This window comes from Neovison vison, chromosome 7 (genome assembly GCF_020171115.1).
Source record: "Neovison vison isolate M4711 chromosome 7, ASM_NN_V1, whole genome shotgun sequence".
NCBI classification, from domain to species: Eukaryota; Metazoa; Chordata; class Mammalia; order Carnivora; family Mustelidae; genus Neogale; species Neogale vison.
In genome coordinates, this window is record NC_058097.1 from 194,317,775 (window position 1) to 194,331,568 (window position 13,794).

General features: G+C 53.1%; 1 protein-coding gene across 1 annotated transcript; it reads right to left on the reverse strand.

The window, feature by feature from the left end:
• Positions 1 to 1,350: 1,350 nt before the first annotated feature.
• UBE2L6 (ubiquitin conjugating enzyme E2 L6) lies at positions 1,351 to 12,672 on the reverse strand. Its single transcript, XM_044261098.1, has 4 exons — positions 12,579 to 12,672; positions 8,745 to 8,840; positions 3,912 to 4,098; positions 1,351 to 2,066 (listed from the first exon to the last, which is right to left on the reverse strand). Exons 1-4 carry the CDS (start codon positions 12,603 to 12,605, stop codon positions 1,915 to 1,917), a joined length of 462 nt encoding a protein of 153 aa, XP_044117033.1. The 5' UTR covers positions 12,606 to 12,672; the 3' UTR covers positions 1,351 to 1,914.
• Between the last annotated feature and the right edge of the window lie 1,122 nt (positions 12,673 to 13,794).

Here is a 13,794-nt window from a genome sequence, read left to right on the forward strand (position 1 = left end):
AATGAGCAAACAGCCTCACCGGGAGCCTGTCCTCTTAGTGTTCCGTAAGTGAGTCCAAAAGTGAGTGCATTTGTACATTCTGAGTTATTAGTGGTGCTTTTCCTGATTCTCTTCCCTCTTTCCATACTTCTCCCAGATTAAGTGCTGGGCTAGGAGATTCTCTGGAAATTTCAAGCTAAGTTAGCAGGGCCTGTGGAGACACCTGCACTCAGTCTCTTACAAGCAGCGGCTTTCCAGAAGCTTAGGCGGCTGCTCCCTGAAGGTCCTTCCTTCGGGTTAAGTTAATCCCTCCAGCTCAGGCTGAAGTTCTGGCTTGTTTCTGCTTTTCTATCGTCCATTAGAGATGCACCCCTGAGCTGCTTATAATTTTCTGCTAACAAGCCTGTCTGACCTTATCAGCCATTCCGAGCATGTGCGCTGACAAGAACAGCTCATGAGAAACACAGAAATGAAAACCAGCCAGCTTGGCTGTGCAGCCGAAGGTGTGACCCCTGCCCTGACTGACTGGGCTGACCCGGCCGTCCACCAAAGCACTCTGCGCCTTGGTTGCCTCGTAAAATGGGGGTGTTCCCCCTGTAGATGGGTTGACAGCCTAGTCCCCCATGGCCAGTTTTCCCCCCACAGCATCTGGGGTTCCACGAGTCTCGAAGTCCAGCGAGCCCTCTGTTCTGGGGAGTGGGGTCACACCTTTTAGCAGAGAGCAGCTAACCCTCAGCCTCATGTTCTCCCGATGAACCCAACCATCCTCTCAACGAACACCCAGCCAGCCTCCAAATTCATCTGTGACTTGAATGGGTGGACAAGCAGGTGGCTTCTGTGGTTCCCCCTGAACTGGACACTGGGGGAGGGGTCACTCCGCCCAGCCTAATGCCTGGCCCCCAGAAACTGGCATCCTAAGGGAATTGCAAGGGGGTTTAGACCATGCAGTCAGGGGGCACCTGAGTGGCTCGGTCAGTTAAGCATTTGACTCTTGGTTTCAGCCCAAGTCATGACCTCAGGGTTGGAGATGGAGCCCCGCATTGGGCTCCACACTCTGCATAGAATCTGCTTGAGATGCTCTCTCCCTCCCCCTGCTTGTGCACACACATATTCTCTAAATAAATAAATAAACAAACAAATAAAATCTTCAGTCGATTGAGTGACCAACTCTTGGTTTCAGCTCAGGAAATGATCTCAGGGCCATGAGATAGAGCCGTGTGTCTGGTTCCATGCTCAGCAGGGGGGTCTGCTTGAGATTCTCTCCCTCTCCCTCCCCCTCTGCCCCTCTCCCTACCTTTGTGTGCACTCTCTCTCCCTCTCTAAAATCAATAAATAAATCTTAAAAACAAACAAGCAAACAAAACCACGTAGTCAGATTTTCGGAATGGAGAGCCTTCATTTCACGATCTGTCAGTGGAAAGATTCAGTGGAAAGGAAAGATTCAGCACCATTGTGTGACCAAAGTCAACTAGTCCCATTCGTGGACTAACTGACTTTGGTCATGCAATAAACAAATGGCTCAATTGTAAATATGAGCCCTGCCTCCCACACACCCTCCCGATGTACCCCCTGCTCCCTGATGTCCGGGCATTCTGGTGGGCTCCTGGGCTCGCTCCCTGCCAGCCAGGCTGGAGTGACCTGTGGTCCTAAGACGGAGCAGTTAGTGAGACCAGGATTCCCGCACCCTAGAGCGCCGGAGAGCTGTCCCATAACCATCACCAACTCCTCTGGCTCTGGGGCAGAGAGAAGGAGTGAAACTAAGCCCACCTGTGGTCAGGCGAACCTGGGAATGGGCCCACACCCCACAGAGACTAATGACTGACAGACAATCTAGGAAGGAAAATACGGAACGAAGGAGAAGGGCTCCGGCCCCCAGTCCGTGAGACGTGTTTGTCCGCCAAGCAGAGGATCCCGCGCAGGGATGGGGGAGAACCGCTAGGAGGGCCGGTCGGCTCCGTACTTGAGGGTGAACTCTCGGGCCTCGCTGTTGAACCGCTCTGGGTTCTCTGCCAGCAGGTCGGCGAGCTCCAGCCGAATCGGCTGCCGCAGGTCCGGTCTATTCACCAGCACGCTGAGGGCCTCCAGGACTGGGGAGAGAGGCCAGATCAGGACAGCAGGGTGAGAGAAAAACCCTGGCAGGGAGGCCACGCCAGCGCACCCCCAGACGCCCCGGCATTCCACACTCTCTCCATGGGGGGACGCCCAGGGAGGGTCCATCCCTCCCTCGGGATGAGGACGGCTCTACCGAGTCGGATACCCCTCGTTCCTCACTGATGATACCCAGAGCCCCGACCAGCGACACCAGCACTTTCAAACTAGGTTCCATGCATGGCTCCCGAGAGGCTTCCCATCATGGGGGTCGATGAGATACCTGGGGGGGTCCCACTCCTTTTTCAATAAGAACCACTTTTTGTTCGATATCAGGATTCCAAATACATCAACTTTTATTTGGGAAAAAGGGTTCTGAGGCTGAAGACTGGAAGCCACTGTTGCCCCGTGGCTCCCACGCTTTCACAGGGGCCCCTGGGGACCGGCGAAGGCAGCGGTCCACCGCTTGAGGCAAGTGCACGTATGAACACGCACAAACGTGGTTCGAGGATTCACACAGTCCCCCTGGGACCCCTCCTCCCTTCCCCCTGGGGATCTTTTCTTCCAAGGCTAAGAACTCCTGAGCTGGTTCGGGCACCTGGGGGGCTCAGTCAGTGAAGCCTCCAACTCTTGATTTCAGCTTAGTGCGGGGTCTCAGGTCATGATCTCAGGGTCATTAGACCGAGCCCTGTGTCAAGCTCCTCGTTCAGTGGGGAGTCTGATTGAGATTCTCCCCGTCTCCCTCCCCTACTCTTACTCCCACTCATGCGAACACACTCTCACTCTCTCTTAAAAAATAAATTAATTGGGGTGCCTGGATGGCTCAGTGGGTTAGGCCTCTGTCATTGGCTCAGGTCATGATCTCAGGGTCCTGGGATCGAGCCCCGCATGGGTCTCTCTGCTCAGCAGGGAGCTTCCTTCCCCCACCCGCTGCCTGCCTCTCTGCTCTGCTTGTGATCTCTCTCTCTCTCTTTCTGTCAAATAAATCAATAAATAATCTTTTAAAATTGATCAATCAATTAATTAATTAATTTTAAGAAAGAGAATTCCTGAAGTGGTCCAGAAGCAGGACAGACTGCACACAAATGTGCATGGGCTCTAGAGAGACACTGTCCGATATGTAAGGTAGCCACTAGCCACATGTGGATATCTAAGTTGAAATGAATTAAAATTAACCGCAATGAGGAATTCAGTTCCTCCATCCCATTAGCCACATTTCGGTGCTCAAGAGCCACACGTGGCTACTGATCGGGAATTGGGCCATGCGCTATGGAACATTTCTATCACTACAGAACGTTCTGCTGGGCACCACTGTTCTAGAGTCAGCCAAGCCTGGCTCTGAATCCCTGCTCAGCCCCTGGCCAGCTGTATGACCGCAAGCAGGCGCTTTAGCTGTCCTGTACCCCGGGGTCCCCCTCTACTCAAGGGGCAATGAGGGCATCACACATGGGGTTGCTGGGACTGGATAAAGTCTGTGTGCCAACTCCTAGCACAGTACTCAACGTGCTTCCTCAGTGTGTACTGCCATTATTGGGCCTGTCCCCTTGATGGTCATTTAGGGCACTGAGCCTGGGAAGGAACAGACCTCACCAAGGTCCGCAGACAGAGCAGCCGAGCCCTTCCCTTTACAGCCCGCTGCTCTGTTGCACCTGTCCAGGTAGAAGAGCAGGGGCAGGACCCGGTCAGCCAGCCCAGCATCTCTGGATGCATCCCTTCTATCCAAACAGGCCCAGCTGAGACCCGCAATGTTTATCTCCTCTCTTTTGGGCTTTTCTGACTCAGAATCAGTCCCCTCACCCCGTATCCAGGATCCCTCCCTCCTGTTAGGCGAGCCCCAGTCCCACCTTGGCTGGTCTTGGTGTGAAGCTGCCAGTTCTCACGGCTGATGATGGGCAGGCAAACGCTTCCATCTTGGCCCACGTTGGGGTGGTAGATCCTGGTAGTAAATGTCACCGTAGGGGGCTTGAACGGATAGTCCTCAGGGAAGCTGATGCGCACGTGGAAGGCCTTGAGGTTGTAGGGTGGTTCCTCCTGCGCAAGAGAAGGGGTTGAGATCGACTCCGAGACAGGTCAGCTCTGAAAAGACTGGATTCCTCCTAGGACCTCGGTCCGGCTCCCTCTCTCTCCACCCTGCCCTGGGCTCCCAGGCATTCTCTGCTCACTCCCAGGTAGGACCATGAATGGAGGTGGCACCTGCACTCACTTGCTGACTGAGCCGCGGATTCGCAGAGGAGTGGAGTCACGAAAGATCATGGGCCTGGGAGGCACCAAGGTGAGATCCTGAGTCCTGCTGTGCAACCGGGGGCGGGCCAGCCGCCTCTCCCCTTGGGGGCCGTTTCCTCAACAAAGACTGGATCAAGTTGGAGCAGATGAGCTCTAAGGACTCTCTCAGCTTTTTTTGTTTTTTCCAATAATTAACCTTCTTCCAGTTTTATTGAAAAATAATTGACAGACATCACTGTACAAGTTTAAGATGTACAGCGTAACGGTTTGATTTACCTATGTGGTAAAATGAGGAGCACCATCGGTCCAGCTAACATCCATCTTCTCACATAGGTACAATAAAAAGAAAAGAAAAAGAAGGGGGAGGCTGGGGTGGCTCAGTTAGTGAGGCGTCCGACTCCTGGTTTGGGCTCAGGTCATGATCTTGGGGCCCTGGGGTCGAGCCCCTCCTCGGGCTCTGAGTTCTGCAAGGAGTCTGCTTGTCCGTGAATGGTATATATTGTTATTGTGTATCTTATCATGATAAAAACTTTTTTTTAAAGAAGAAAGAAAGAAAGAACTCGGTGGCTAGAGTGGCTGAGGGTTTGCAAGGAGCCAGGAAAAGACCCTCCAGACTTCGAGCAACCGGAAAACCTTCCTGGGCACCACCCCGTGCCACCTCGTGTTAAGGGCTTGACACACATTAGTCCACACAGGAGAGGGTAGCAGTTACATGAACTTCGGAGCTACCCTGCCTCGGTTTGAATCTTGGCTCTGCCATTCTCTAGCTGTGTGACCTTATGCAAGTAACTTAACCTCTCTGTGCTTCCATATGAGAATGAGAATAGACTTCTTTTTTTTTTTTTTAAGATTTTATTTATTTATTTGTTAGAGAGAGTGAGCACAGGCAGACAGAGTAGCAGGCAGAGGCAGAGGGAGAAGCAGGCTCCCCGCTGAGCAGGGAGCTCGATGTGGGACTCGATCCCAGGACACTTGGATCATGACCTGAGCTGAAGGCAGCTGCTTAACCAACTGAGCCACCCAGAGCTTATGTGAGAACTAAACTTCTTCCCAGAGCTTATGTGAGAACTAAATGAGTTCATTTATATTAAGGGCTTAGAAGGGGACCTACCACATGGAAAACACTACCTTTGTGTCAGCTGCTACAGTAAGGATCATGAAAACTCACCACTGTTAGGGTCTATATTATGATGAGGAAACTCAAGTTCAATGTATCTAGCTTGCCCAGGGTCACAGTGGAGTGCCGGATGGGAACCCAGCGCCCGTCTCTACGTCTCCACACGTGAGCACTAGTCTACACTCCTAGAAACGGGAAGTCCTGGAACTCAGGTGACCCAGCACAGAGCACAGCAGCTTCTGGCTGGTTCCAAAACTCCAGATCCTTTCAGAAACTTCGTTACCAAGAAGATAGGACAAAGACAGCCACAATGACATAAAGAGGTAAGCCCAGAGTCAAGTTTGTATGAGAGCTCCTCTTGGTTAGCAGAGGACAAAACGGGAGCACGGGCGTCCTGGGTGTGTCTCTGAGATCGCAGAAACGACTATAGGACAGAGAAGGAAAATGTCTCAGCATTTCCATTTTTGATAATAAGAAGAGCCAGGGGCCTGCGAAGTAGAGATAGGCCCGAGAGTGACGCTTCAGGAAAGGGATGGGAGAATGCCCGCGTGTCCTGTCTGCTGCGGTCCAGACTGGGCTTCCTGGGCTCCATCAGAGGAAGGAGGCCGAGGAGCCTTGGAGCAGGGGGTCCTGGGAACCTGCCCCAGCTCTGCCCTGGGCCTGGGGCGTGGCTTGGAGCTCCTCCGGGAGTCAGTTTCCTATCTGTAACATGAAGAAGTTGGACCACCTGACAGCTTCATACTGCACCTTGGGGTCAGCTGAGAAAGTCCTATTTGCTTAGGGTTTGGGTTTAGAAAAAACATTCACTGCTCTTCCGGCTCTGCCACCTTATCCTGTGATAGGTCACTCAAGACCCTCAGCTTCCATTTCCTCAACTGTAAAGAGATGTCAGGCTTCCCCGTGGGGTGGTTGCCAGGTTTTCAGTAGGACCGCTCACGCAACAGTGCTCCGTCCACACGGGGTTCTCAGTGAATGGGAACTCTTACTGTGAGCTTTCAAAGGCTCGTCCCCCTGTCAGCTTTTTTACAAGGTGACAAGTGGGGCCACCTTGGTGAGCCTTGTATACTGAGACTGAGCTTTTGAGGGGCAATCTATCAGCTCGACCCACAGACCTTTCTGGGTTCTCCTTCCCCTGCCCGCCAACCACGTCTCCTTTATGGCCTCGCTAGGCACCTTTGGGCCGCCCTTAACTGGCTGTCCTGCAACAACTCTTCCCACCTAGCAGACTTGATCAGGACCCTTATATGGCTGGAAAGTCTCTGGCTAGTTCCCAAGGGTACAACCAGTATGCTATTGTGATTTATAAGAAATAGATATCTGGTCACTCAGATATAGTTCTCATATATATCTGGTCTTGGCCACAGTGCCTGGCTCACAGCTCCCAAAACCCTTGGAAATTCCCAAGTGTTGAGAGTGACCCAAATGTCTTTTGTTATGTTAATGGAGCAGCTTTTGGAAGCACCTAAGGAAGGGGGCTCTGGCAGGAGAGCCAACCCTGGGCTTAAAGGGTTGGAGGGCAGAAAGGCTCCAGTTCAATCGCCAAAGGCCAATGATTTCATCAATCGTGTAGATGTCTTAAATCCTCCACCAATACCCAAGAGGGCAGGGTTCAGAGAGCTTCTGGGCTGGTGAACACTTGGAGGTCTGGGGAGGGCGGCGCGCCAAGAGAGGGTAGGAAGCCCCATGCCCTTCCCTGGTGCTTTGCCCCATGCAGCTCTTCTGTCTGCCTGTTCTGCCTTATAAACTTCCATCATAAACTGGTCATCTAGTAATGAAACTGTTTCTGTGTCCTGTGAACCTTTCTAGCAAAGGAACTAAACCTGAGTAAGGGGTCATGGGAACCTCTGATTTATAACCATTCGGCCAGAAGCAGCCTAGACTCGAGACTGACATCTGAGGGGAGGCAGGGGTGCGTGTGCAGCAGGGACAGTCCTGTGGGACTGGGCCATTCATCTGTGGGATCTGATGCTATCTCCAGGTAGATGGTGTCCGAAGTGAGTTAAAGAGTAGGACGCCCAGTTGATGTCCTGAGAATTGCTTGGTGGTGGGGGAGGGGACACCCCTCCACACACTGGGATTGTGTTCAGACCAGAAGACCAGCCACCTTGGTCTTACCAACCATTAGGGTCCTTGGATTTCACAGTATCCTCTGAAATATGACCTGCCCCAGGGGTCCCTGTCATCTACCTTCTTCCTTCTGATCTGCTGCCCAACCTTCACTCTCATCCACCTCAGAGCTACCCTCCTTGGGGGATCTAATCTGTTCCTGGAGCACCTTCTAGCACCTTTGTCCTCTGGCACCTGAGGCCCAGAACAGGTGTCCTCACTCCAAGCCAGGTAAATGGATTACCTCAACCCAGCAGCCCACAGGACATAACAGACGTCTGCCTTAGGCTCAGGTCATGATCCCAGGGTCATGGGATTGAGTCCAGCACTGGGCTCCTTGCTTAGCAGGGAGCCTGCTTCTCCCTCTGCCTGCCACTCCCCCTGCCTGTGCTCCCTCTCTCTCTCTCTGACAAATAAATAAATAAAGTCTTTAAAAAAAAAGTCCAAATCCTAAAATAATCAAATGAATTGTTCTCTTTATAGTCCAAAAAACTACCATAAATCTTCACTGTTTTAATATTTATGTTCATGTAACTAAAGGTGTGTAGATGACTTCCCATAGAAAATATTGTCAGTCTATTAATGATAAAATAGAATTCTTGCACTCAGATAGGTCCTCTAGAATACTGTTTTCAGGGGGAGACTTTACTGAGCAAGCTCTAATAAATGGAGAAAAATCAGAACAGTAGAGGTGAGTTATCTGGGTTGTCCTATGTAACAGTAGTTGTCTGATCACTGTATTGTTCTTCTGAAACTCCTGTATCACTCTATGTGAACTATACTGGAATAAAAATAATAGTTGCCTGAAATATAATCTTAAAAAGAAAAGAAAATACATTTTAGGTTGGAGAGGGCAAATTCCGGCAACTGTGAAAAACAGGAAGTTAAAAAAAAAAGAAAAAGAAAAACAGGAAGTTTACCCCTACCCCCTGACAAAGGTCCAAGAGATCTGTTTTCTTCTCTCGAAGCCATGTCTGCTGACGCTCCTGTGGTGGGCTTGGTGACTACTGGTTTGAGGAAAATCTCTTACTAAATCCAGAACTCTCTTCTAGCCTCTTCACAGCCTACTTTGATCTCAGAAGCATCAATCCTGAGACCACTACCTACCAATGACTAGAGTCCAAAAAAGGACTCTAATGGAGGGGAAACTCTGGCCCCGTCCTCAGCCACCCTGCCAATGCCCCCTGGCCTGCCACCCCAGTCCAAGGCCATGGTCCCCAGGAACACTCACAGGCAGGAGGAGCACGTGCCACACCAGGACGTCTGCATCGTCGCTGAACAGGTTCCGTAGGTAGGGGGGAAGCTCTGCCTGAAGATCCTCCAGCTCCTGCAGGGGGCAAAGCCGTGGACAGATGGCTCGTCTCCCTTCCTTCAGCTGCCCATTTGCCTGTCCCAGCAGCAAGCTGTCCCGGGTCCCAAAAAGGAACCCCCTCAGGGACAGAAGCTGGCAAAGTGAGAGCCCTCATATACGAAGTACTTAGAATGGGCCAGTCACAGGGGCGTCTGGGGGGGCTCAGTCAGCTACGAGTCTAACTCTGGACTTCTGGCTCAGGTCATGATCTCAGGGTCATGCCACTGAGTTCCGCATCCAGCTTCCCACTCAGCAAGGAGTCGGCCTCTCCCTCTGGCCCTCCCCCTGCTTGGCATGCTCTCTCTCTCTCAAAAAAATAAATAACTTTTAAAAAAGATTTTATTTATTTATTTGAGAGAGAAAGAGAGAGAGCACAAGTAGGGGGAGTGACAGAGGGAGAGGGAGAAGCAAGCTCTCCGCTGAGCAGGGAGCCTGATGTGGGGCCCAGGACCCTGGGATCATGACCTGAGTTGAAGGCAGAGGCTTAACCGACGGAGCCACCCAGGCACCCCAATAAATAAATCTTAAAAACAAAACCAGAATGTGTCAGGCAGGGTGCTTAGTGTTTTAAGTGACTTATGTGCCTTAAGCCTCACCAAGCTCTGTAGGTACTAGATGGAGAGAGAAGATGAAGATCCTTGTTTCTGGACATTACTACCACTTGGAAGTAAACCCTCTTTGGCCTTTCCTCCTAAAACCAAGGTACTACACACTGCACCCCTATCTTCTTGCTCTCCTCCTGGAGAGACACAAGGTCCTAGTTCTCTCCCTCTCTCCCTCCCTTCTTCCCATGGCATCCACTGCATGTCCCCCGCCCCAAGATGTAGCCCGGTCACTAGGACATCGCAGCATTGCCCCGCCAGCCCATACAGAGTGCCCTCTATTGACGCTTGAGAGAGAAGGAAAGGCCCAGCCCTCCAAAGCTTCCCTGGAGTAATGGGAGAAACATGAACGGGACTACTTGAAGAAGATGTGTGGATACACACTGGGGAAGCGGAGGACAGAGGAGCACTGAGCCAGGCCATGCAGAGTAAATAGGCTTCCCTCATGCAGAGAAGGGTTAGAGTTCCCTAGGCGGAGGGAGCAAATATGTACAGTGCACCCCACGCAAGCAGACTAGTTATTGATGGAAAAGGGTTTCGTGATCAAGCACATTGGAAAACATAAAGCTGAAGTGTATCATGAATCTCCAAGATGTGAGCCCATAGCACACAGTGCTTCTCAAATATATCTGATCAAGGAACCCCTCTTCCCTTTTGGGGTCCATCCTAAAGGACAACAGAACTTTTCTCTGGAAAACCAAACAACAGCAATAATAAAAAAGACATTTGAGGGCAAGTCATATTCCTCTGGAACACCAAATGGGTATAAACCATTGGTTTTCAACTGAGGGCAACTGGACACCCCCACCCCCACCCCGTGGATCTTGGGCAATGCCTATACCATTTTGGGTTGTCACAAATTGGAGAAGTGCTATCAACACCTAGTGGGCAGAGACCAGGGATGCCGGTAGACATCCTATAAAGAATTACCTAGGGTGCCTGGGTGGCTCAGAGGGTTAAAGCCTCTGCCTTCAGCTCAGGTCATGATCCCAGGGTCCTGGGTTCGAGCCCTGCATCGCGCTCTCTACTCAGCAGGGAGTCTTCTTCCCCCTCCCCATGCCTGCCTGCTTGCGATCTCTCGCTCTCTCTCTGTCAAATAAATAAATAAAATCTTAAAAAAAAAAAAAAAAAGAATTATCCAGCCCCAGATGTCAACAGAAACCCCGGTATAAATAAAGGTGGACAGAAAGCTCAAAACCACTCCAGGGTATGGGGGGCGGGGCTTCTCAGACTGTGGTCCACACGAACTTTCTCTGCACCCCCAACAAATAAACACAACGCTGGCCCCATCGCCCATGTCTCAGCCCATACTCTGTCTCTGTTCAAACCCAGACTGCTTCTCATGTCTTCTGCCCAGGGCCTATGACCCCTCGATTATTTTTCACTCCGAAAGTCGAAGCATCTGCTCCATGAGTCCTAGCTTCAGTACCATCTATGACCCTTCGGCAAGGATGAAACCCTGAGTCAGACAGAGCTCTGCAACAGTTTCCCGACTTTACTGTAACTGGGATTGCTTGGGCTTTCCTGTTGTAGAAGAGTTCTGCCAAAAGATTCTGCAAGCCTGAGGATATGAAACCCAAACTAGGACACACAGCTCTTTCCTGAGGCCAGTGAGGAAATCACCTTCCTCAGAGGAAAAGAAAGTGAAAGTAAGAGGCCACTGGACAAGCCTGTGGGTTGGAGCCCCGCCAACCTGGACTCCAGTTTCAGCCTCACCACTCCCTACTGGGTGACCCTGGGCAACCGAGTTACTCTCTCTGAGCCTCAACATCCTCATCTGTAAAATGGGGGCACGTGACTTATCTCACAGCGTTGCTGTGCCTGGCACTTCGTGGTGCCCGTGTGATAAATACTGGCTCCTACCTCTTCCGCACTTGGCTAGAAGGACCTCCTGCCCCATTTTGTTGCTAAGCTCCAGATTTCAGTTCTTTTGGGCCGAGCCAGCTCTGTGCCCCAATCTGAGATCCTCTCTCTCTCAAAGGTGGAAAGGAGACTGCAGCCCTCCCCAACCCCTTAGGCCCATCCCCCACTCTACACAGTGGAGGGCCACTTGCAAGAGAGTCAAAGTCTGGGGATATGCCAGACCCATTTCACGGTGACCCTTCTTCCTTCCTCACCTACGCCCACATCCTGGCTACACCCCGATCCTTCAAACACCCTGGGTTTTCCCACCTCCTGGAGAATTCCCCCCCACACCCTCCCAGACCTTACTTCAAATTGTGTTCCTGTTTGGAGGGGCACCTGGGTGGCTCAGTCGGTTAAGTGTGGGCTCTTGATTTCCACTTGCTGGGGGCATGTTCTCAGGGTTGTGGGATATGGGATCAAGCCCCAGCTCAGGCTCCGTGCTCAGAGGATTCTCTCAAATAAAAATACATAAATCTTCAAATTGTGTTCCTGATTGGAAAGAAAGCTCAAGGTGGTGGTGGGGGGGCAAGATTTTTGCTCATCTTTGCCTCCCTACCTCCTAGAACAGGAGCCAGCACATAACAGGCTTTCGACAACATTTGCAGAAGGAATGAGAGCAGGCCACCTACTCCAGGACGCCTTCCAGCTCCGCCTTGGCATCTTTTCCTCCTGAGAATACCCAGGGAACTGTGTTCCTGACTCCTACTCAACACCCCATACTTCTCAGGACTCTAGAAACGTAGGTACCCAATTTCGGGGCGGGATATGAGCTATTCCATGGCAAAGACCTTGTTCTCATTTTGTCTGTTCCCAACACACACACACACACACACACACCCGCCCCAGCAGAGCCCCTGACTCCTGGAACCTTTCCAGCACCTCCGTGAGACCCGAGCAATTGTGATCACAAGTTTCTGGCAGGAGAAAAGAAACCGAAACCAGTACGGCTCGGACCCAGCTCATCCCCAGCCCCAGCACAGCCCAGGGAGATAGCGACAGCCCGGTTCGATGCCCCACACCCCCATCCCCGACCCCAGCTTCTCTTCAGCTCCCGCTCCCGCCCCTTTCACAGACCCACTCCTCCTCCAGACCCGGCGTCTGGGAGAGCGACAAATAACCGCGCTCCGAGAGCCGGGGGAGGGATGCAGGGGGCAGGGCAAGGCAGGCAAGGGGAGCCGTGAGAAAGGGGTCGTCCGACCGCCGTTACCTTCGCCACCCGCTTGCTGGCCAACATCTCGGGACCGAGCCTGAGGGGCTTCCGTGCGCTCCAGCAGGACTGAGGTCGGGCGCGCCCCTTCGGCGCGCCCCGCCCCGGAGCCCCGCTTCCTCGGTGCGCCCCGCCCCATGAGCCCCGCCCCTCGGCGCGCCCCGCCCCAGGATCCCCGCCCCTCGGCGCGCCCCGCCCCGTGGGCCCCGCCCCTCGGTGCGCCCCGCCCAGGAGCCCCGCCCCCTCGACGCGCCCGGCCCCGGCTGAGCCGAGGACTCTGGCTCCCTCGGTGCCGCGCGAGGGGCTGGGATCCAGGGGACTCCGGTGTGCTCGGGCGCGGCGCCAGTGCGCCTCTCCGGGTTCTAGTTGAAGCTCCGGCGCCGGCGGCCGCAGGGGACCCCGCATCCCCACGGGCGCCTCCGTGCCGCCCGCAGGTCACACTCTCCGTGAGTCAGCACAGGCTCCTCGCGGTGCCAGCGCAGCCCCGCCGCAGGTCGCCCGCGGTCTCCGCGGTCGGGCCGCCTCCTTAAGCCGCTGGAGCGCATTCCTGGGGCCCCGCTGGACGAGCCACTTACCCGCCCTGGGCCCAGTGCCCCGTCTCTAAAAAGATGGGGGATGGCATGGACGACATTCCCTCCAGGGGTCGCTCCCGTGGCAGCTTGGGTCCTTTGTGCTGTGTTCACTGGTGGGACCGCAAAGACGCATCTCCCCGGTGCGGCTTGGGTGCAGGGCACCGCAAGGGGGCGCTGTTGGACCCATCCCTCTAGCTTTAGGGGTTCCGTCCGCAATTCACTGGGTCCTTGACTAGGTTTAATGTTTACTGAGGCTCACTATGTGGTAATTTGGGAAACAGTTGGGTGGCGGGAGCCGCAAGATGGACTTCAGGAGCCTCTGAGCAGTTGGGAAGCTGCTCAGTCTCCCTTATTTTACCACCCGTCCATTATAAATGGACATACTATGGGCGCCCCCCCAACACACAGAGTGGGGCCTCCACCCCTTTGTGCTAAAGCAAAGACCTTTCCCCTAGCTGGACCCTGAGACCACCATGGAATAGCAGCCTCCGAGCACGAGCAGCATCTGGGGAAGAATATACTAGTAATACTCTCCTCCTTGGGAGGACTGAACACATATTCCTCACTGCGACCAAGCCCTGTCACAAGTCCAAATGAGGAAGGAAATCAGCAGATCTTGAGCACGTATTTTGAATTCTAAGCTC

Excerpts from the sequence above, each read along its gene's own strand:
- UBE2L6 (XM_044261098.1), bottom strand. The coding sequence starts at position 12,605 with ATGTTGGCCAGCAAGCGGGTGGCGAAG. Across the intron at positions 8,841-12,578 it reads CCAGCAAGCGGGTGGCGAAG|GAGCTGGAGGATCTTCAGGC; the intron begins GTAACGGCGGTC and ends TGCCCCCTGCAG. Across the intron at positions 4,099-8,744 it reads GGCACGTGCTCCTCCTGCCT|GAGGAACCACCCTACAACCT; the intron begins GTGAGTGTTCCT and ends TCTCTTGCGCAG.